At 38.2% G+C, this 22,781-nt stretch overlaps 1 protein-coding gene across 3 annotated transcripts in view; it reads right to left on the reverse strand.

The window, feature by feature from the left end:
• COL24A1 (collagen type XXIV alpha 1 chain) overlaps positions 1-22,781 on the reverse strand; it is a 124,630-nt gene that overhangs the window by 22,093 nt on the left and 79,756 nt on the right. For 2 of the 3 annotated variants that reach the window (XM_051803852.1, XM_051803840.1), the window contains 18 exons: positions 21,995-22,048; positions 17,155-17,208; positions 16,808-16,852; positions 16,647-16,691; positions 15,360-15,413; positions 12,510-12,563; positions 11,497-11,550; positions 11,227-11,280; positions 9,272-9,325; positions 8,583-8,690; positions 6,763-6,816; positions 6,202-6,309; positions 5,138-5,191; positions 4,292-4,345; positions 3,197-3,253; positions 1,646-1,699; positions 700-753; positions 539-592 (listed from right to left, as the gene is read on the reverse strand). In XM_051803852.1, the coding sequence (XP_051659812.1) occupies positions 539-592; positions 700-753; positions 1,646-1,699; positions 3,197-3,253; positions 4,292-4,345; positions 5,138-5,191; positions 6,202-6,309; positions 6,763-6,816; positions 8,583-8,690; positions 9,272-9,325; positions 11,227-11,280; positions 11,497-11,550; positions 12,510-12,563; positions 15,360-15,413; positions 16,647-16,691; positions 16,808-16,852; positions 17,155-17,208; positions 21,995-22,048 (1,065 nt within the window). The remainder of the gene's footprint in view (positions 1-538; positions 593-699; positions 754-1,645; positions 1,700-3,196; positions 3,254-4,291; positions 4,346-5,137; positions 5,192-6,201; positions 6,310-6,762; positions 6,817-8,582; positions 8,691-9,271; positions 9,326-11,226; positions 11,281-11,496; positions 11,551-12,509; positions 12,564-15,359; positions 15,414-16,646; positions 16,692-16,807; positions 16,853-17,154; positions 17,209-21,994; positions 22,049-22,781) is intronic. The other variant, XM_051803849.1, reaches the window with a different exon arrangement.

Consider the following 22,781-nt stretch of genomic DNA (forward strand, 5'->3'; position numbering starts at 1 on the left):
CCATGAGAGAATATAAAACACTCTTGCCAATTTTAAACACATCACTGAGACAAACTATTATTTCTAAAGGGAAAGACTTTGGTTTTGATATTTGTCATGACTTGCTCTTTCATTATGCCACTAGTATTCTGGGGCAAATTCCTTATTTCCACAACTCTGAAAACTCAGTGCAGTGTAGTAACAGGAGTCTTCATTTAAAGATCAGAGAAGCAAAATCCCAGGTGCCTTTCAGAGTTACTTTGCCACAAGGAACTCCACTTAAGGGTATAATTGAATATCACTGAAATGTTTCCAAAAGAGCCTCTTGTAAAGTTTTATATCGCTCCAAAGTCAAACCACTTACCTATCAAATAACACACATTTACTATCCCAGTATGCAATTTTCCATTTTATGTTTTTGTTTTCCCTGCAGGTATGAAAAGGAAACCCAAACACTCAGTTCTAGCCTTCAATAACAGTTTTCCAAGGATAGTCAGTGAACAGTAAAAAAGTACAAATCCAAATTAAGTGCAATTTTGCTTTGCTTTTTTCTACTTACTCCTGAACCTCTTTCTCCTTTTGGTCCTTGCTCTCCCAGTTCACCTGGCTCTCCCTTTGGAAAAAAAATAAAATTAAATAAATGAAAAGAATTATTTGAATGCAGATGAAAACATATTTTCAACAGTCAATAGATGAATCTCACTTGTTTGAAACACTTACTGGAGGCCCTTGCTGTCCAGTAGGTCCTCTAAGCCCTGGAAGACCTATATGACCCTGGGAAGGAGAAAATATAGCATATTACAATACAGGTAACTCAGTCTGTCATACCCAGAGCTATAGACTTCCTTGCAAAGCCCATCTTGGGGGGAGCTGGATGGACCCAAATTCACTGATATGACCTAGATAAAGTATGTTCAGATGTCCAAGATCAAACCTTATGGAGCTTTTATTCTTTATATTCTCTACTCCAAACTGCAAGAGGGAATTACATATTGTTTAAACATTTCTGCACTTCTGTAAGCATAGATTCAGTTCATTCATTTATTACTATGTCTATCTGTATTATCTGTGTAAAATGTGCTTAAATTTCAGAGGAAAATGTTAACTCATTCAGTATTACAGAATCACTGAAGGTTTAGGTTGAAAGGGACTTTTTGAGATCATCTAGTGGAACACTCCTCCTCAAGCAGGGCCAGGTAGATAAGATTATCCAGGACCATATCTAGTCAAGTTTTGAGTATTTCCAAGGATGGAGACTCCAGAACCTCTCTGGGCAGCTTTTTCTGGTGCTCATTCATCCTCACAGTAAAAAAAAGCCATTTCAAATGGAATTTCACGTGGTTCAGTTTTTGCCCTGTTCCTCTTGTCCTGTCACTGGACACTACTGGGACAAGCCTGTCTCCTTCCTGTTCATTCTATCCCATCAAGTATTTATACACAGTAGGGTCATTCAAGTCTTCTCCAACTCATGAGTTTCAGCTCTCAACTTCTCATACGAAAGATGGTCCAAAGTGTTTTAAGAGTTCATCAGTGCAGCGAGGCGTAAGTAAATAAGTAAGTACATCTCTGTGCACTTGTGAGAGATGATACTTCTGCTACATTACTCCACATGTATGCATAGCACGTCATGTTAAAAAAAAAAAGAATAAAAAGCAAGAGGTATTACCTTGTAGCCCTCATCACCAGGTTCTCCTCTATCTCCACGTTCACCACTAGGACCCTAGAGAAAAAACCAAAGAGCAAAATATAACAGCTGAACTGAAAGAATGCTGCAGAAAGAAAGCTGGGATTTCTCTCAAAACAGACTAACCAATGATATGGAACTGAGGAATATAAATATTAAAGTTGGCTAAAGGAATAAACATGAATAAACATGATTTTTTTCTAAACAAAATCCATTGCAAACAGTAACTGCTGTCTAAAATATTTTGTAACTGAAGACTAGAAGCTAAGAGATCAATCTTACATGGGTCTAAATGAAATAGGAGTATTGACCTCAGGAGAACTTCTCCAGGTTTATACCCATATATAAATATATATGATACCTTAATTTAAATTCTGAACAAATAAATGAAGAGACTCTGTTTTCAAGAAATGAAAGGAAAACTCTCTTTTGGTTTCTGTAAGACAGCACATTAAAAATTGGGTTCTCTTCTGAAATTACTTGCTGTAGTCAAAATCTGCTTTAATCTTTAAGCTTGTCCTAATATAAAGGCAATTTCAATCCCTCAGCATGCCTCACACATGAGAGAGCTGCACAGCAGCAGAGGAAATAGCATGATTTTTGTGATTAATGTGATTCTTCCTGCTGCATTCAGACTAGCTCTACTTTAGAAAAAGGCCTTTATTCCAGTCCCACAAGAAACTGGATTTTTCCCCAGAATTTTAACTTTCATTGTAGCAAATGCACCAAATCTAAGTCAAAGGAAAAATTATGGGACAGGGAATCACACCCCTAAAAAGTAAGAATGGTTGAGCATGTTTCCTACAGGGAACCCCACCAGGTGAAAGGGCCCCACTCGCAAGGTTTGAGCAGTCAGCATTACAGAGACAGTTCGGCTACAACAGAATGGGTGGAGTCTCTTCCCTCACGCATCACTGTAATTAAGTTAAGAACCTGGTTCAGACTCTTTATCTTCAGCTACATCAGGGTCTTATAGTCTTGCCTTTTCAGAAAGCAAGGTATAAACATTAAGGTTACTCAGAGGAGAAGTAGACTGCACAAGAAATGCTTCTGGCGCAATCAAAGGCTGAATATGAAACACTTTTAATAAGATTTTGAGATAGCTTTTTTTTTACAGGTTCATAGTTGCAGCAGAGAGATACCCCACACACGAATTTAGTACAAAAATAGCTACAAAATAAAGTTCTCTAAATCAGCTAAATTAGTTAGCAGTGATAATAAGTCAAAACGTTTTTGGTTAGTAAAGCAATTAGGTATAATTCAGGGTAAAGAGAGAGGGTAAAATTCTGTTGCTAAATGTGCTGGTCTACACACAGACTAATGGCATTAGTGTAATTAAATAGAGGGCACATAAGCTTAAGCAGGAAAGAGCACACAACTGCATTTTTCAGAGAGAGATTGCCTGTTAAAGGACCATTTTTGTGCAAGGGGGTACTGACTCCTGAGACAGGGATACAAAGCTTCAGAAAGAACAGCATTGGTTCCTGTCTCAAGATGCACTAATATAATTTGTTTGAGAAAGAAAAGACCTACTGGTTCACCTATGGGCCCTGGTGGTCCAAGGACTGTATTGTCTTCGCCTGGGTAGCCCTAAACCAAAGATAAGTATTAAAAAATGTTAACTTGGAAATTCAACCTTGTCTACCATGCACACAAGTTTTAATGCTAATAAAAACCAGAGAGCATGCTGTATAGATGCTAAAAGTGAATATGATGCTTATGGTTCTAATATAATGGAAATCATAACTCCATTTTAACATTTACCTAAATGTCCCAAAAGCATTTAGGACTAAAAAACCTAGGTATTTGCTCTATTCTCAAAGGCAGTTACTAAAAAAAAAAATTATTTTAAAAATTTCCATGTAATCATTTCTTTATTTAATGAAAAAAAAAGCATAAACAGGATATTTGACAAGAAGAAAAAAAATTTCTTCCACTATTTCGAGAAATACACTTAAAATAGAAAAACAAGTGTACAGAAGACTCCAAAAAAGCCTCTTAACAGTATTTATTGCAAAACTGGCCTTAGTATAAGAATGTATTTCTCTGTCAAGTGTGATTCCAAATCTATCTTCATGAAGTGAATCCATGTACCTGCTTGGGGTCACACAAACTTCAGCTGGCACACAAATCTGTTTGCAGGATTTGAGACTTAAAAGAACAACAGTAAATCTGACACTAAAATAGCAGCAGAGACCACATCCTGTCCCTAACATTTTAAATTAACCACAGACATTTGTCCATCTCAGTTGGGCTTTCAGGCAAATCAGTGGGTGTACTCACAGACTCAGAGTTAAGTAAATATTTAGCTGGTTCTGCACTGATTATTTTTGTCAGCAGTGCTCACCAAGAGCAGTGGTGCTATCTGATACAATAGAATGTGTTTCTTACAATGGGTACTTTGTGTTTTAAAACCTCAACCATTTTAATAGTATAATTTCGGACTCCATCTCTGAATGATCCATTTCTCCAGTTTGCATTTCTTTTCCTATTCTCTCATAATATTAACAAATACTGCAAATGGTGGCTTTTGCTGTGTGCTGTCGAAAACAGAGGGCATGCACTAAAGTTTCCTCTGTTGATAATTTCACAAACTGTAGGAAAATAAAATAAAATCCATTTTCATACCTTTTCTCCTTTGGGGCCTGGGAGCCCTGTGGGCCCTGGAGAACCCTGGTGACCCTAAAGAACCAAACCAAATCAAACTAAAATTAGTTCCAAAACAAATAATTAAAGAAATAATTAATTCAAAACTTTCTTTTAGCTACTTGTAACTATTGTTCTAGTTTTTTTTCTGCTTGTAAATAATGCTAAATCATGATATGACAACAAAAACAATGGACCCAGGCAGAAAATGGATTGTGTGCAGGAAAAGCTCTGTGCACAGTGGGAAATCACAGGTTCTGGCAGGTGAGGGGAACTGGGCTGGTTTTTGCTTCAGGGTTAGGGTCACTGATGGATGTTTGTATTTGGAAAAGAGACTGGACAGTATGGTCTGTAAGAGCAGGACTCACTCAAGGACTTATGATGACAATCATGACTATTTTTAAGTGAAAGCCACAATATATTTATGTCCTTCAACTAACTTCATTCAATCAGTTTCTGTTACTGAAATAGAAACTTCCTGGCCAGACTGCAGAGGTTGTGGTGTTTGCTGAACTCTATTCATAATGAACAGCTGTAGTAGTTTTATAGGAACTTTATTCACAAGGGGTGAGATACATTGGACAAATAAGGGTTTAAAATCAGTGGTAAAAACCTGCTAGTGAACTCACAAAACCCAGTCACCATTCCTTAAGGTGAACACTTCTGAGTAGGCAATCACATGTCATATAAACATATGTATCTGTCTTTCCTAAAGATATTTGTGTAGTCTAGATACAGATCCTAGTGATAGTTGAAATCAGAGTATCACTTTAGGATGTGTGTGTACATGAATTCAGTAAAATCTCACCCCATTCAGTGAAAACTCACCCCATAACCTGGAATTCCGGACTCTCCTTCAGGCCCCATTTCTCCTGGGTGTCCCTGTTAAATGCAATAATCAGTGAGAGAAAAATGAACTCTTCTGTAAAGTGTTACAACAATGCCTACTTTATAAAGTCACCACTTGGAAAAATCTTCAAATACTGACATTTGACACACATACAACTTTCTTGTTAGGTCCAACTTAATTTACTAAACAGTACTGGGCTTTTCCCTGTTCTGTGGAAAAAATGATCAACGTTTTCAGTCCTAACCTTATAATCCTTGTGCATAATTAAGATTAATAAGGATGTGAACTTTCAGAGGGGTAGAACTCTGTAGATACTAGTATGCCAAGAGAAGCTGGGGGTGATCATCACCTTAGGAAGTTGAGTCCTTCTCTTGAAAATATTAGCCATTAGATAGTTAACTTTACTTCTGTACTTCATGTGTTCAGGAACGCACTGCTGCATTCAGTGGCCACAGGATTGGGCCCTGAATCACTGAGACAGGCATGTTGCCTCTCTAGTGTGGAGCTTGGATGTGTGTGCATCTCTCACGCACTGTGGAGCAAGCTTTGGGAGCTTACTATGGAAACAATTCAGTTAACTTTGGATGAGATTCCTATTTAAGAGTAGCAGTCTTCATCTGAAATGCTTTGTTTCAGCCATAGCTAAGGCTTATTGCATGTTATAGCAAATCCCATGATTTCTGTTTTTGGAACTGGGAAGGTTTAATAAACAACCATAGCAGTGAGGTTATATGTGGAGTGTGGGGCATGAGTATTCCATGGAGTGCTCTGCCATCCCACTCCTGACTGTCAGAGGACCAAAGCATAAGATGAATCCTTTCAGATCCACACCCCAGGTTTCTGTCTGGAAAGGTGCACAGGCCTTGTTCTGATGCTGAAAGACCACGGGACACACAGGCTGGAAAGGACAATCCCTGCATCTCCAGCTACCTCAAAACTGTTTATATGTGCTACAGCTGTGACTTGCCTCTTTCCATGAAGAGACATGATTCTGCTAAAACAGAAACATGTGAGCTCTTAAATAAGCATGTTCTGTACCAACCATGGGACCTCGAGTTCCTCTTGCACCTTTGGGACCAATTTCTCCAGGCTGGCCAGAATCACCAGTAGGTCCAATTTCTCCCGGAGGGCCAAGCTGCCCCTTTTCCCCCTGTTGGTGTTATTGTATTAAAAATAACAAGAGATTGACACTAAGTTTCAAACCGTGGTTTATGCTTAATCAAAGTGTGTAACTTAACAGTATTATTTAATAGGTATTACATTTACTGTAGTTATTAGAAAGTCTGAACCCAGAAGTCTTTAGTATCAAAAAAGTCTCTGCTAAAGTCTTTCTATTGTTTTGTTTTGGTTAAAGTTTAACAACTTGTAATAGAAGCAGAAACTGTTCTGAGTCGCAAAGGCACATTCTGATACAAATCTAAATTTCCTAAGGTTTTGAATGTTATTGATTGCAGAATTATGATAATTCTAATTGCTATGGCTTGAAAAAAATTGGCTTGAAGCATGACATCAAACAGGGATAGTTTTGGTTCAATGGAATTTAGTAATGTAAATTTGACTTCCAGATAAAAGCAAGGGAACCGGGGAAGATGAAAAATACTACCTTTTTTCCTAAACGGCCCCTCTGACCTGGATTTCCTGGTGTTCCTTCAGGGCCCTATGGATTTATTAGAGAAAGAAAAAGAAATGATTGGGAAAGGCCTGGAAACAAGTTTAAACTGTGCTTCAAACTGGATAATTAAGTAGGCTTTTGCAATGCAGGGAAGTGGAAGAAAAAATGTTGTTAACTATGGCTGTGAGTAAGTTAGTAGGACTGTTTGAAGTTAGAGCAGAAATAAGTGGGCAAGTAGCAGGGATCACTTTTCAAACTAGTGGAAAAGCACTAAAAATAGAGGAGAAAAACCCCCAATAATCTTGTCCACACAGAAAATATTACTTTAGGAATAAAATTCCTTCAAGACAAACACTATTTTTAAAAGAAATGCAATACAAAGCCAGAGGAAAAGTAAGAAAACCTTGGGTCTGTCAAGTGTGAAGAGCAGGGCCCTGATGCAAATTGCTGGGAAGAAGAGACCTAACTCAGTAAGTGCTGGTGCCTACTACTGCCCACCTCTCAGTGACAGCATAACTGCATGTGCTGCCTGCTGATGAAGGGTACTGTGGAGCTACAGCCCCCCTGCCCTCCAGATCACTTCAAAACTGACTTTCCCAAAGGGCTGAATGTGTCCACTGCTCACTGGTTTCAATTTACCCAAAAGCTGTGTTAGTTACAGGAGGTAATTTAGCTTTAAGGGGAGACATATTTTGGGCCACTGTGGTGATAAAACAGGGTAAACATAGTTTAGGCAGATTTGTGAAGATTATTTGTTGCTTTGTAAGCTGCTGTTTAAGGAAAATATACTATTACTCTCACTCCCAATGAAACACTAAGACAACTGAATATATGAAACTGATTTCCACGATTAGACTAGGATAGTATGATCTGTCTGCATCCCTTAGAAGGAGGTCAAACCAAAACTGTCACATGAACAGTCCCAGATGCCAGAGAGGATGAGTGGGGAGGAAGGCAGCTCTGCAGCTGCCTTTGGAACATGCAGAACAGAAACGTGAAAAATGCCCCACTAACCACATCCTCCCAAACATTGAATTTCCAGACCTGCCTGTCTCACTGAGCCACAGAAGCAGTGCTGATGTTGTTTATTGTACACAAGTATAATTACACACAGTGTAGATGTGCCAGGGCTGAGCTGTTTGTGATAATTGCAATATATGAAACTTTCATACTTGCAAGTGTCTCCAGAACTGCCAACTCAGAAGAGAAAGTCAGAGTTGTATAGTTCCATCAGAAACAAAACTTGCTCTGTAACAGCTGGCCCTCCAACTAGTGTTTACTCAGACTCCACCATCACATAAGAGCTACACAGAAAGCAGCCAGAGGACTGCAAATGAGAACATGATGATTTTTGGTAAGGGAATCTGATGTCTGACTTGAGGCTACAATACTTGCTCTGGAAACTGTGCTCCAAAATATTAGTTTGCATTAAGAAGTTGCATAGAAGTTCATAGACGGATCTTAACTGCTAGGAGTGATGTTAGAACAAACACGCAAGTGATCTAATAATGTTGACTATGAAAGAGGGATCTGAAGTGAGAGGTTCCAGGTTGTGCAGTATGTGTGTCTGGATGACAAGTCATGAGGAATCAGTATTTGCTAAGACATCACAGATTTAAGATAGGAAAAGCATTTGTCCCCTCTCTCTACCAATCCTGAAAAGCTATACCACATAGAAAGCTCATTTCAAGACTGTCATCTCTAATTACATTGAAAATCAGAAAATTAAAAAATAAAGGAAGCAAGCAAAATTAAATTTGCTTAGAAAAAGCAAATGACCACAAAGTCCCCTTCAGCCTGAAAACACTTACAGGAATGCCCATTATACCAGGTTCACCAGGGGGCCCAACAATTCCTAGTAACCCCATCTCTCCTTTTTCACCACCTTCTCCAACAAGTCCCTGGTCTCCAGGGTCTCCCTAAAACAAAGCAGAAAAACCAAAGCATAGTCAAGCTGCTGCTACAGAATTACTTGTTCATGAGAAAAGTGAATTCTGAATCTTCAGGTCTGACACAAAACACACTAAAACTGATGCCTCTCAAATTCAGATCAGGCTCTAAGTTAGGGTAAAGCCCTTTCTATCTCATTCATACACTCCTACAGCCACATTGTGCCCCATCTGTGACCAAGTATCTGAGGTTGTTCTCTATTACATCCTCTGTCCTGGCACCTGCCACAGTCCCTGGCACAGCACTGATCTAATTCAGAGAGCAGAGCACCCTTGGGTTTACTCTTTCCAGCATTTTAGTCACTACAGAAATAAGCTGTACTCACTCGTCCAACTCGCATTTCTTTGTCAACCTATTCAACTTTGCAGCCCTTGCAGGGTAGATATGTACCTAAAAGGTACAGGAAAGCCTATAATATATAGGATATCCTATGTTAAAACAAAGTGCATTCAGCTGGGCTCTGTTTACCTGGTGAAATAGGATAAAAAAGGAGATTTGGGTTCTTAAGCTAATATCACTTCTTTACATCTGCTACAAAAACTTAATATACCTTTGTGCCATCTTTTCCTTGAACACCATCTTCTCCTGGAGGTCCTGGTTCACCCTTATAGAAAGGAACAGTTGAAAACAAAGTTATTGACTAAATTTCTTGACATAGAAGTATTGCCTTGAAAGAACTCATACTAGTTTTACATGTGATTACGGTTTTTCGGCCAACTTTTATGTTGCTGTTACAATTTATTTATCTTCAGTGCCACAGCCCATGAATCTCCAACACAAGAAAACATAAAAGATTATCAGTATTAGAAAAATGAGGCAGTGCTATGTCCATATAGCACTGGAGACTTAGGAGAGACTTTTTTGTTTCAGAGTATACAACATATAATTACAACAACCTCAAAAATACACCTATTCTGTCCTGAAACTTCCATGTTTATGTGGATAACTATCATATTGTCATGTTTAGTGACTTAGCTTAGGGGCATGAAAAAACATCATTATCAGCACCATGGCATTTTAGAATATTTGCCTTTCTCAGGTAAAGACACTGGTAACTTGCAAATATGTGCTGCCCTATACTAATAACACAGTATTTCACACACTGTGGTATGATTAAGTCCGGAACACCCATTATCAGGACCATTATTAGGAATTTCTCCTCTCCAAGGACAGGTAGAATTATGCAATGCACCTAGCTGGTGTATTTTGGGCAGAAGGAAAAGATGATAGCAAGAAGCCAATGGAACAAGAGAGTTCAATGGTGAGACTCAAGTCTGAAAGAATATAGTTTATATGCTCTTTTAAAAGCATCCTGGATAAAGTCTGCACAGGAAGAATAAGCAGGCGTGCTTGGTAAAATCAAGTGCTGAAGCACCAGAAGCAAATCCGATGTTTTAGATGGTAGTACAGAGAGACACATTACTCTGATGAGACTATAATATTCTCATTATCTCACCTAGATAGGGTATCCACACACAGAGTTATTGTGTGCTGTCATCTTAAGAGCTGGGCTGGACACCCTTGGATTTACCTTCAAAGCACTCATTCATGTCTCAGTGACAGAGAATCATAGAATCAATAAGGCTGGAAAAGATCTCCAAGATCATGGAGTCCAAACATTGATCGAAAGACATGAGACACTTAGAAATATTTCAACATTATAATCATAGAATCAAGCAGAATCATCAAGGTTGAAAGAGACCTTCAAGATCATCATGTCTAACCATCAGCCTAGAACCACCCCTAAACCATATCCCCAGATGCCGCATCCAGATGTCTCTTGAACACTTCTACAGATGGTGACCCCATCACCTCCTTGGGCAACTTATTCCAACACCTAACCACTCTTTCAGTGAAAATTCTTTTTCTAATATCCAGTCTGAACCTCTCCTTGTACAACTCAAGGCCATTTCCTCTCATCCTTTCACTTGAGACATGGCAGAAGAGACCAACCCCCACCTGACTAGAACCTCCTTTCAAGCAGTTGTAGAGAGCAATGAACTCTTCCCTGAGCCTCCTTTTCTTCAGGCTAAACAAAGCCATCTCTCTCAGCTGCTTCTTCCAAGACTTCGTGCTTCACCAGCCTTGTTGGTTTTCTCTCACACTTCAGCATCTCAATGTCCGTTTTGAAATCAGAGGCCCAGAAATGGACACAGCACCCCAAGTGTGGCTTCACTAGCGCTGAGCACAGGGGGACAATCACTGCCCTGGTCCTGCTGGCCACACTATTTCTGATACAGGCCAGGATGCCATTGGCCTTGGCCACCTGGGCACAGTGTTGGCTCATATCCAGTTGGCTGTCAAACAGCACCCTCAAGTCCATTTCTGCTAAACAAGCCACTCTTCCCCAACCAACATACTTTTTAACTTGCTACAATACGAAAAAAAAAAGGTATCAGAAAATAGCCTCTTATTGAATTTGTCTGATAAATCAAGATTTCTCAACCTGCATTTCATTTGTAACATACTTTCCTGTTTTGGAAGAGGATTTGCATCCTCACTTACCCTTAAACCTTGATCGCCTGGTTCTCCAGACTTCCCAGCATGTCCAATGTCTCCCTGGAATATCACAAGAAAAACATTAGATTTTAAAGATCAATACTCCTAACAACGACAGGGTTTACGAACAGTGCAGTCATCATGACAATAACAATATTTCTTAATGGTTCATTTCCTGTATCACTATCTACTTGGCTAATGAATCAGATCCCTGATTTGCTTTTAAGCAAATTTGAAAATTTAAACAGCACAAAAGAAAATAATTTCAGCATTTACCTTTGCACCTGGTTCCCCCTGTAGGCCAGCTTCTCCTTCAGGGCCAGGAGGTCCCTGTATGGTACAAGAGCTATTGTTGCACATGATCACTAATAATAATTTTGCAACAACTAAACAGTACAGCCAAAATTGAAGCAGAAGAATGACATAAGACACTGGGAAAGAAGCATGTCTGAAAAATCAAATTAAGACAACACAGTTCTTTGTTCTTTTTAGAGCCCAACAGAAGAGAAGAAAGGAGGGAATAGGAGGAGTTCAGGAAATACACTGTGGGTCAGAACATATTGAAGACTCAGCAGAACACTAAGCCTGAACCTTTCATCATACCGGTAGGCTGAGCAAACATCTATGTTTTGTAAATCTAACTGACAACTTCATCACTGTTTAGGCTTGGAGCCAAGTAGATAAAGCCTTTGGAGAACAAAGCCCTTTTTGGAGGCTTCAGCCCTTAATGAGTTAATGGTATCAGACTGCTTCTTGTAAAGTTTACATATAAACCTTTTTTTAATAGTCAATCAGAAGACTGGATTTTGTGTGACTGAGGAAGCACGTTCTTTTGAATAAGCCAAATCCCTTCTGTATTAAGTGAGCTTATCCCTCAGGTACTTCATTACAAATGTGGCTAATACATTCTGTCACATTTCTTTCAATGAGATATTAAAAACAAAGCAAAAAACAGAAGCAGAAGTTAGCAAGAAGGCTGTCTGCAGCTGCTTTTCTTCATCTACAATTTGCAAGGGCATATGATTAATGTTGTTTTACTGTTAACTGCAAGGAAAACATTCACCTTCTATGTCAAGATGTCATGAATGTATGCTCAAAGACAAGGTTCTCAACAGAAAAAGCTATTTATTTTAGAATTTTTTTGGAACAGCTTTTAGTAAGAGTCTCTCAGTAGCTCATGGTATTTAAGTCAGCTGCAGGCAACAAAAAATAAGTTTCTAAACATATTGTCCGGGCTTAGTCAGTTGTTTGAGTGTTTGTAATTGCTATACAAATGATTAAAAGCTCACCTCAAAACCCATTTCTCCATTAGGGCCAGCATCCCCTGGTTGTCCTCTTGGACCCTGGCATTAAACAAAATTTTGGAGGCATCATTCAATTACCATTAAATTACATCATATAGTCTTCAATTTGTCTCTTCACAACTCTTCCAACTGGCATAAAGAACTGTATTTCATTGTCTTTCCTCCTGAATCCAGCAGTGTATTTCAATCCCATGATGGCATACAGTACCAGAGACCTCACTGCCAACCGTAACACACTGAAATAACAAATCTCAAATAATAGCACAGATGTCCTTTCTTTTAGACCAAAACCAAATTATTATCTGAACTAAGCTCTTCCCTTGATTAACTGAGACTTTGTTTAATTAAGGTTTGTTAGACTGTCTGGTTTGCTTTGTGGAAAAGCCTACAGTCTGGTGTGGAATTAACTGAAAAAAACTACTGTGTGCTTTGCCATGGATTTATCAGCATTTGCACAGAACAGTCACTGAGGCTTGAGCTTTTTTAGTAATATTAGTAACTATACCATGAGCATTTTATTATAAGCCTTATGTATAAGTAATAAATTTACTTCAATAACACATAGGGATTGTTTCCCAAAGCAGCATGTTTGAATTCTCTCCACATGTAGGATCTGGGCTTTCAGAGTCGGATTTTTGTGCTGGGGGGTAGAAGTTGCCTGTAACCTGCTTACAGCTGATTCTATAGCCACTATGAATGTATGTCAAGGCAAATCAGCCCTCTGGATATAATTGGTCTTTGAACTTTAGTAAAGTTCGTATCCATTTACCACTTTGGGACTCATCTGTGTTTAAACACATTCTAAATTCAAAACATTTTGTTGATCTATTATTCTCATTCAAGAGAAAGATGCTGCTACCTGTATTAATGATAGAAGCCTTTTAAAGGAATATTTATTCTAGTTTGTTTCACTTCCTCTTACAGACTATGCATACAGTTTTGCTCCACCTGATGACCTGGCAGTGACAATGAGAGTATTTTCTTCCCTGGTGACAATAACGTAAATTGCATATGACTTACAGAATTTCAGTAGATGCATACATTCGACCTTGTAACTTCATTTAAGCATGAACAACTAAAACTGCAGTTAACTTGCCATTGAGAACTCCCTTGGTCCTAAAGTAAGTTCACTGATTTTCATTGGCAGCAATGCCATGGAATTCCACTAGGCAAGTGTCACAAAGCTTAAGTTTGGTTCACAAGCCAAGTATTTCCTCACATTACCATGGAGATAAGGCTGCTGGATTGGTAATTTATCTTTCCCCTGAAATTTTCAGAAGCCAAAAATCTGTAGCAGTATAGGGGACTCCTTTTAACCATTAACATCAGGTAATTTGCAAAGGATTTGACTGAAATGTCTGACAGGTAGATCAAGTTTGAATGCAACTTAGATCAAGCCGGTTAATAAAAATAGTTCTAACTGTTTACATTTCTCTGCTCCTTCACCAACAATTAGGGGTTTTCTGCTCTGTGTGGAACTCGTGAAAGGGCCAGAAAAACTCAGCAGCTGGCTTTCATGTAGTGACCAGATGACAGAAGATGAAATCAAGCTGCTTGGATAGGCAGCTGAAAAAAGAGCCACGCGTTTTGTTTTGCAACATCTTCTGTCATTTTATCACTTCTTTCTAACTCCACAAACCATTTTGTGAAGACATTGTACTCTTTCAGCACTCGATAAAAATGGTATCCTGTTCACAGGATAAATTTTTTGCTTTTGACACTGAATTTATATAGTTTCTATGATGATGAGCACAACAGAATTGTAGGCTGCTCAAGAGCAGACCGCTTAGTTCAGTTAAGGCAGATGGTCATTCTAGAGATAAGAAAATTCAGACTTGGGACCAGAAAATGGCAAGAATTTGACATATAAGCCTTGCATTGTAAGTCTCTCAGATGTTGCAACATGAAGATAAGATACAATAAATGATACCCCAAATGTGCAATGACCTGCTGTAAGCATGACAGCCTATGGATTAGTAGAAATAATATTAGAAAAAAATAATAAATACTAAAATAAATATAATTTATATTGGCAGTTCTCTTTCAAGATTTAAATTAACTCTGTACCATTTATTGTGCAAAATTGCTTTCCAGAAGCAATGAAAACACACAGTTTTGTCAACTCTGTTAGACTTCTGCAATATAAAATGGCAGCCTTCTCCCAAGTCCCACTAGGGCAGCACACATGCTTTCACTGTATTTATATAATCTGATTTACCCCCAGAGATGGTGCTGCAATATTATTCCTGCCATGGCTATATCTTGCAGCACATTACATAGATTTGTTGCAGATTCTGCATGATCTTCTGTAGCAATATTAGCCACATCAAAGTGAGCATGGCTTTGACACAGCAACAAGAATCCATCCAGCAGAGGAATGTCTGAGGTTTATTATAGCAGTCTCTTTTTTCTAGAAAATTTAACCTGCCAAATAGTCGAGGTTCCTGAGTTCCTGAATAACAACTCTAATATTTGCCTAAAAAAATATCACTAATATCTGTATTGGCACATACATTTACACAATACATAATAAAGATGTCTACCACACTGTGGTGTAAAAGCCACATAAGACTGTGGTCCAGACTCTGTCATGCTCTCTTATATCGTGCATCCCTTACTTCAGTGCTTCCCAATATGACTAACAGGTCTCCTAACGAGCAAGCTATGCTAAGCAAGGGAGGCAGACTCTAGCTCTGCAGTTTTGGAACAATTGCCCCACAATTCCTTCCTAACCACAGCTGGCAATACTGAATCTTGGTAAAAGAGATCTTGAATTGCCAGGGAGTTCATGTAATACATGGAAAAAACTTTTAAGCAGCATAAGGATCAACTTACTGGCTCTCCCATTGGTCCCCTGTCTCCTGTGGTTCCGGGAGGCCCAAGCAAACCCTGGAAGATTAAAATAAAATAAAAAAAAAATCATTGGAAACAAGCTGCTTCATATTATGTGAAACAGCCACTTCCTTTTATTTCTGCTTACACAATAACTTACACAGGAACATCCAAGAAATATGTGCAGCCTTTTTTTTCTGGTTGACATGCAGGTGAGGCAGCCCTGGATAAATCCTGCCTCAGTTTCTTTTACATACGCATGGAGCTCAGCTGACCCAACATTTACCAGGTCCTTGTCATTCCCCTTAGAACCATGTGCTGCTTGTGTGCACAAACTGCCCTACACGCTGTATTTGAGACAATCAGTAAGGTTCACAGCCCACTTTTCTCTCTGTTCAACTTTTTTCATAGCACTTCTGTGTCTCTTCTAGAAAGAGTAGCTAAAGGAGTACCAGAGCAGTATCTTGTACTTTGCAATAAATGTACTATTTTACATAATTTCAATCTAATGAGGTTTTGCTTCGTTCGTTTCTTTATATATAAATACATTTAAAAGTTCTAATGAATGAAGAGGAAATGAAAACCCATTATATCAAAGATGACAGGTTTGTTAGCTCCTAAATCTGACCAGAAAAGGTAAGAGAAATATAGTGACAACCAACATTTTGAGTCTCAACCGCAGCACAAAATTACCACTATTACTGCTTTGTTTCTGTTTTCCTGCTTCTTTCTTTGCTGAAAATCCAGTGCAATTTGGACTGACTGGTAACCTGCTTTGTAAAAGAAAGCCTCAAACAGAACACACTAATTTCCATTGAAAGAAGCCCTAAAAGGAGGAATTTTCTCCTATACATGTGATATACATTTTACATGTTGGTACATTTAACCCCACATTGACAGCACACATCTAACCTAAAATCTATCAAATAATTAATTTTCTATGTCACAATGATTGTCATCCTTAAAACTACAATAAAACTAAAAAAAAGAGCCCAAACAAACTTATAATACCCCACTATAAACCACAATGGCCATTGCTTCTGCTGCAATTTGCTATCATTGTATTCTGTGGATCATCATCCATGAAAACACTGGTCTTGTAGCAGACAAGACCATGTCAAACTTGCTCTCACTTCTGGCCCTGATTCTTTCTATGAATAAATGCAAACTGTACTGTCAGAGTTTTCCAGCTGCTCTGAAGTAGATAAACTTCCTCATAACTGAGTGTCAAACAAAGTATGAGATTTTGTGGGTGTTTTTGGCAGAAGTACTAGTTAATTTCATACTTACAAGTGCACCCTGATCTCCCCTTTCTCCTGGATTTCCAGCTTTACCCTGGTCAAAGAGAAATACCAAAACATAATGCTGGCTTCAGCTAATTTCCAAACGCAGTTTAGAAATTAGTGGTTACTGTGTTAAAGCTTACTACAAAGATTGGCTCTGATACTTACAATGAGCCCAGGAACTCCTTTCTTTCCTGGATCACCTCTTTCTCCCTGATAAATAACCAACAACGTGTGAATTCTATGTGCATTTGGTAGATAAACTGCATATAGTTGCTGTCAGTTTAAATGCTGAGTAACCGTAGAAAGTGCAGATTCAGGCTTAGATGGGCTCACACCATAATAAGGAAGTACCTGGAAAGGCAGAAATTTGCAAATCTCTGGATTTGCATATCTCTGAATTAAATGGAACTCTATGGCTTTTGCCATGCTGGGTTGGTTTTTTGTTTGTTTGTTTTCTTTTATCTGTTTCTACCTCGGTGTTTTGTACAGTACTGAGTAATGGAAGCACTCACCTTAATGCCTTCTGTTCCCAGTTCTCCCGGAGGACCATCTGGACCTCTTGGCCCCTGAGTATTGAACAAGTGATTTGGAATACTAATTATGCATTATTTTTCGTTATCATCAAGGAGACGCTACTTAAACTTTAGGAGAGGGGAAACATTTTTCTACCATGAAAACCAATTTTCTTTGTATGTTAAGTGTTAAATAAAGCTTCAAAGAATAAAATAAGTTTCTTGTTTGCTGAATTATGAATTTAAGAAAGATTTTTTAAAAGTTTATAGGCAAAATGTTCAGTCTCTGTTGAAGCCAGCTTGCAGCCTGTTATTTTCTGCTCCCTTTTTCATCCACTTTGTATGCATGCAACAGACACATATTTAGAAGAATTTAGATGAGCACTGTTTATATGGAGTGCTTTCTTTTTAGCATATTATAAATTGTACATGCAAAAATTCATCTTGCTAGTAAGACTTTAAAACAAGCAGATAAAGTTCTTCCATTAGTAAACCAGTTTGAGGCAAGATTAAAAGCAATTTATAATTGTGAACTGCTCTATTGTTAGAATAAAATATCTTTGGTAAATTGATTTTTTTAATAACCAATAGATGAACAAAGATAACCTGTTGTATTACTGTAGCACAATATAGCAAATATTATTGCCAAAACATTCCAAAAATATTATTTAAGATTGTAAATCTGTATCCATTTCTTACAAGCAGATGAAAAATCCTTAAATAGGAAAATGCAAAATGAAAAAGAATATTTTACCCTCGCTGACTTAGGAGGTTTTTTCCATAATTCTAAAAAAACCCGTGACTGTTTATCCACGTAACATTAAATTAAAACCAGTTAATAACAACTTAAAACCAATGACCACTTCAAAGGAAGAGCTAGATAAGTATCAAGACAGAGTCAAGCTCTTTACAGCAGTATGCAGTGGGAGGATGAGACATAACAGCTTTCCTGGTGACATATGGGCTGGGCTGGCATCAGAGAGAACTAGTATGCTACCATGGCAGTGCCTAGAGGAAAATGAACTATGTTTTTATGGTGCATTTCTGAGTTGCAGAGAACCTTACATCTTGGGTCAGGGTTTACAATGAAGGGCATGCAATCATGACTGATTTTCAGAGTTGCAATAGGGACTTGCAAAATGACCGTTGGAAGCATGTCTGATTTAATTTAGATTAGTTTCTCTGGAAAAATATCTGTGACTCCCATATCTCTCCTGAATATTTTGAGAAAAAACATACCAGAATTTTGTTCTCTCTGACTTGAATTTACTGATTCACATCAAAACCTCTGTCAGAACATATGATGAGAACCCATCCAATTCTCTCTGGAGAAAAAGTAAAAATGGCTGACTGGTAACTCAGGAACAGTGTGTATCCAAAATCATTTAGGCTTTTCTTCTGAAACAGAAACCTCTCAAGAACAGGCCTTCCCTGTGAGCTGATATATAATTCCAATCCCTGGAAGAGCAGAAATACTCCATGAGAACTCATCTGTCAGTATTTCACCACTGCTACTTCTGGTCAGCACGAGGGAACACAAACCATAAGAAAAGGAAAAAGAGGAGGCAGGAAAAGGTGTCTGAATACTTTTGATACCTCTGTAGTTTGGGACACAGCTTTTGTGAGTCAACTCTTGGGTTAGTGTCTTTTCTTGTTTTGGTATAAGCCAGGACTGAACGTTTACAGGCATTTTTTTGGGCTAGAGGAAAGAAGCTACAGAAGACGACACTGAGCTGCTCCACTGCACTCAAAGAGAAAGGTTCCAAGCCAAAGAATACTGAAGTCTGTGGAAAAAACCTAGTGACTTCAATGTGCTTAGAGATCAAAACCAAAATACCAATGGTGTTTTCAAAAGTGATGGAGACCTTTATAAAAACATTCAGATTGGGTTCACATTACGATTATGTAATTGTGTAACCCAATTATTGAATTACTATACAGCATATTTTAAAAGAACGCTGAACATCTTGATCAAATTAGTGTCTGCACTTTTTCTGTAACTGCTACCTATAACACACACAAAATGGGTTGTGATGAAAATCCAAGAAGATTAAGCAGTTCTATTGTCCCCTGATCTGAAATGTCTCAAAAACAGGAGGGGAGGGGACAAGAAAAAACTGAGGTGGAGTGAGGACAAGTCATTAAGCTGGGGGAGTGTAGAAGGGGAGAGAAGATCATGGAAGAGCTGTGGAGGAATCACCTAGGGCAACATAGGAAGGGGGAAATTAGAAGTGTTGAGCAGCTAAAGGATAGTTTTGGTGTTTCTCAGACTTTTTAGATATGTGACCTGTCATTTCTCTTTGGGCATCCTCCATAGGGCTGATCAGGGAATGGAATCTCAAGATGAAATATTAAAGGAGGAAAACAGACATGTTTTCATTTTACAGATTTGCGTAATAAAGAAATTTCTCTCTAGGTTTTATCTTCTATCATTAATAATTACCAGATGAATTCTTTGAACACTTGTGACTTCCTTTTAATCACAAAGAGGGTCATAGCTTGGAGCTTGAGAAATGGGCCTGTCAGGAGACTGCACAGATTCTCAGCCCATGTTACACACGTAACACACCAAAACCTTTCTGCTAGTCACATAGATCTCCATTTCAAAGGAGTGCACGTTGACAGCCCATGGCAACTGATCTGATCACTAATAACTAAGTGAAAAGGTCTACCATTTAAAACATCAACCTTCTACTATATAACTTTGAATTGAAAGTAAAGTAGAAGAAACCAGCACGATTCTCTGAGCCATGCCTGCCTTTAGCCAGCCACAGAACAAAGGGTAGGAATCCAAGAGAAAGGTAATTTAAAATCCCAACAAAAGCACACTGTAACATTCCTATAAATAGTATGGTGTGACTCCTTATTGGCACAGATTAGTTGGATTGTATAATTTCTTACTATAGGTAGTACAGAATGAGAGATACACTTGATTTGCCTGCTGTTATTTAAATTAGGTTGCAACAGGGCTGGGGAGTAAGGCTGCCAAACAATTGCTATTTTTCCTTTGGTATGGGTTCAGCTTTGTTTTTAAAATGGAATATTTTACATGGAAAACTTTAGGATGATTAACTGAGAAAAATTTCATCTAAGAAGGCAAAAAAGCACCAATTAATTCTTTTTATTCTTTCTCATCTTGTCTCCTAGATACTAGAAGACTGAAAATAACATAAACACACTATGTAGGCACTTCTCTTTTTTGGTGGTTGACATAGAGAATATTAGAAAATGGCATCAATTTAGTCTCACTTCCTTTGAACAATGCAGATAAACTCATTTGGCTATTGATATACCACAAAGCACACTGGACACTTGTTTCACATAACCCTGAAATGCACACAGTTTTCTATGTTCTGTATTCCCTGCTGTGAGAAGTAGAAAAGATATCACTCATTAAAATTAAGCACTGATGTCCTTAGGTAATCAAGGTTCTTCATGCCAGCATAGACAACCCTACCAGCTGCTAGAGACATAAGTTGCTGCTGCCTGACCCCAGATTTATGGCCATTCACTAAGTCATTTATCTGTGTTTTCAAAACTAAATTTCATGAGCTGAATTCCAGGAAAGTAAGAGCAGAAAAATTACTGCTTTTGATCTTTGAAACACCAAACATCAACTTGAAGAACAGTAACTGCTAAGAATTTTAGCATATTTTGGGAATTTTACTTAGGTCTCACTCATGAAATGAACCTAATGATACAGGATCTCTTCCTCTCAAACTTATAGTTGTATTAGTCTGAGATTATAGTATGAACTAAAAGCAGAACTAATCTCTAACATTGTGGTTTAGCTCAAATATTATCAAGCATGCTTTTTGTTGTTCTTGTAACAATAGCTTCATGGCTGCTTACACTGCCAGTCTTCCTGACTAATGTATTTCTTCCTTCTGGTCATTGAGAGAAATTCCTTCTCTTACATAGATATTCCCACCCCCAGAGTGTCATTCTGCCACTGAAATATCTATAAAATGGTGTTCTCCCTCTGTGTTTTCATGAGATTAACATTAAAAAAATAAAGTGTGCATCACAAAAGGACCCAATCTTCGACACAATTCCAGCTAAGTGCATCAAATATCAAGTATGAGCTAAGGAAATTTTGTGCTAGTACTATGCTCAGTGGCATATTCCCTCAAATCCCTTGAGAGAGAGAGATACTGCATAGACTCCTAGACAGCCTGCCATCAGCTGGCCAGAACTCCTAAGTGTACTGGAGAGTGAACAGCTGGATACTCTCAGACAGAAGTAAGGCTGCTGGGTAATCTTGGATGCAAACACATTGCTGAAAGGGCCAGAATTTATGAAGTGAACGAATTCTACTCTGTGACAGTGCAGAAGTAGAGGGTCAGTGCTTCCTAGACTTCCCACAGATTGCAGCTGTGAAGACGGGATACGTTCTAGTTTCTGTACACAATGAAGGGGAATTTCCATATGCTTCCATTTAACTTCTGTATGTGACTGTGGTATGTATTTTTCCAAGTCCTGCCACACAGAGCTCAGAGTTCTGACATTTCTCTTTCTGAATCCAGTGATGAAAAGCCCCAGGTTTCAAGGCACCTCAGATATTTTCCTTATGTGAAATTCCACTTTGAGTCTGATATTTTGACCTTGAGAGCAGGCAAAATTCTCAGTGGCTTCAGTGGGAGCCTATTCTCAGAGCCTGAAGATCTGGGTCTGTTCTGAGACTCTCTTTCATAAAACATTCTCAGTCACGCTGGATAGAGGCAAAAGGCATAAACCATGACCTTCAAAGGAAGCAACTGTACATGGGTTATATACCAGATTAATATTTGCAACGCACTGCTCTCTGCTCTAAGTAACACGGAAGAGCAACACTGCTTACCCTTCTTCCCTTAGGTCCCTGCAGCCCTGATGGTCCTCGTGCCCCTGAAGATCCCTACATATCAAACAAACTTATTACTCATTGTCTTCTAAACACAGATTTCTGACAATTACAAGGTTCATGCACCTTGAGCAACAATCAATGCAATGAATACAAATCAATCACTTTCACTCACAGTTCAATTAATTGTGTCAGTACAACTGATCTAGAAAAATCTAAATAAGAGACTCTATGTAACTGTGTTCTAACTAAAAATTGTGATGTCACTGTTGGATAAATTACTTTTGTTTATATCCTAAAATTTCTGAGGGATACTTGTATTTCAGTAACGTTATGTTGAAAACCATGAAAATTAAAAGGTTCAGTTTTTATCTGTACTGAAGACTCATGGTAGACAAATTATAACAATTATACACAGAAAATCTGAATATAATTATTTTGATTAACAAGGAAACCAAACACATAATGAATATCTTTTAATTATACTAGGCATCAATGAATTAAAATAATGTTATGCAATCATTAACCATCCTTAAAAATTCTATTCCCCTACTTGTCTCAACTGAGTGATTTTTAAATGGATGAGTAAATGACATAATCACTTTTCCTGACTCATGAATCATCTTGATAAAGAGCAGGTGAACAGACTTTGTGTCTGGATGGGTAAATGTTCATGATGTTTTTATAGACAGCAGTAGAAAGTAGAAACCATTCTTAACTTCAGCAGAGCAAAAGGACAATCTGAAAAAGGTACATTTTATGTCAAACCGAAGCACCACTCTATACC

The sequence above is a fragment of the Manacus candei genome, unplaced genomic scaffold, assembly GCF_025592945.1.
Source record: "Manacus candei isolate 608988 ecotype Guabito, Panama unplaced genomic scaffold, ASM2559294v1 h1tg000005l, whole genome shotgun sequence".
Lineage (NCBI taxonomy): Eukaryota > Metazoa > Chordata > Aves > Passeriformes > Pipridae > Manacus > Manacus candei.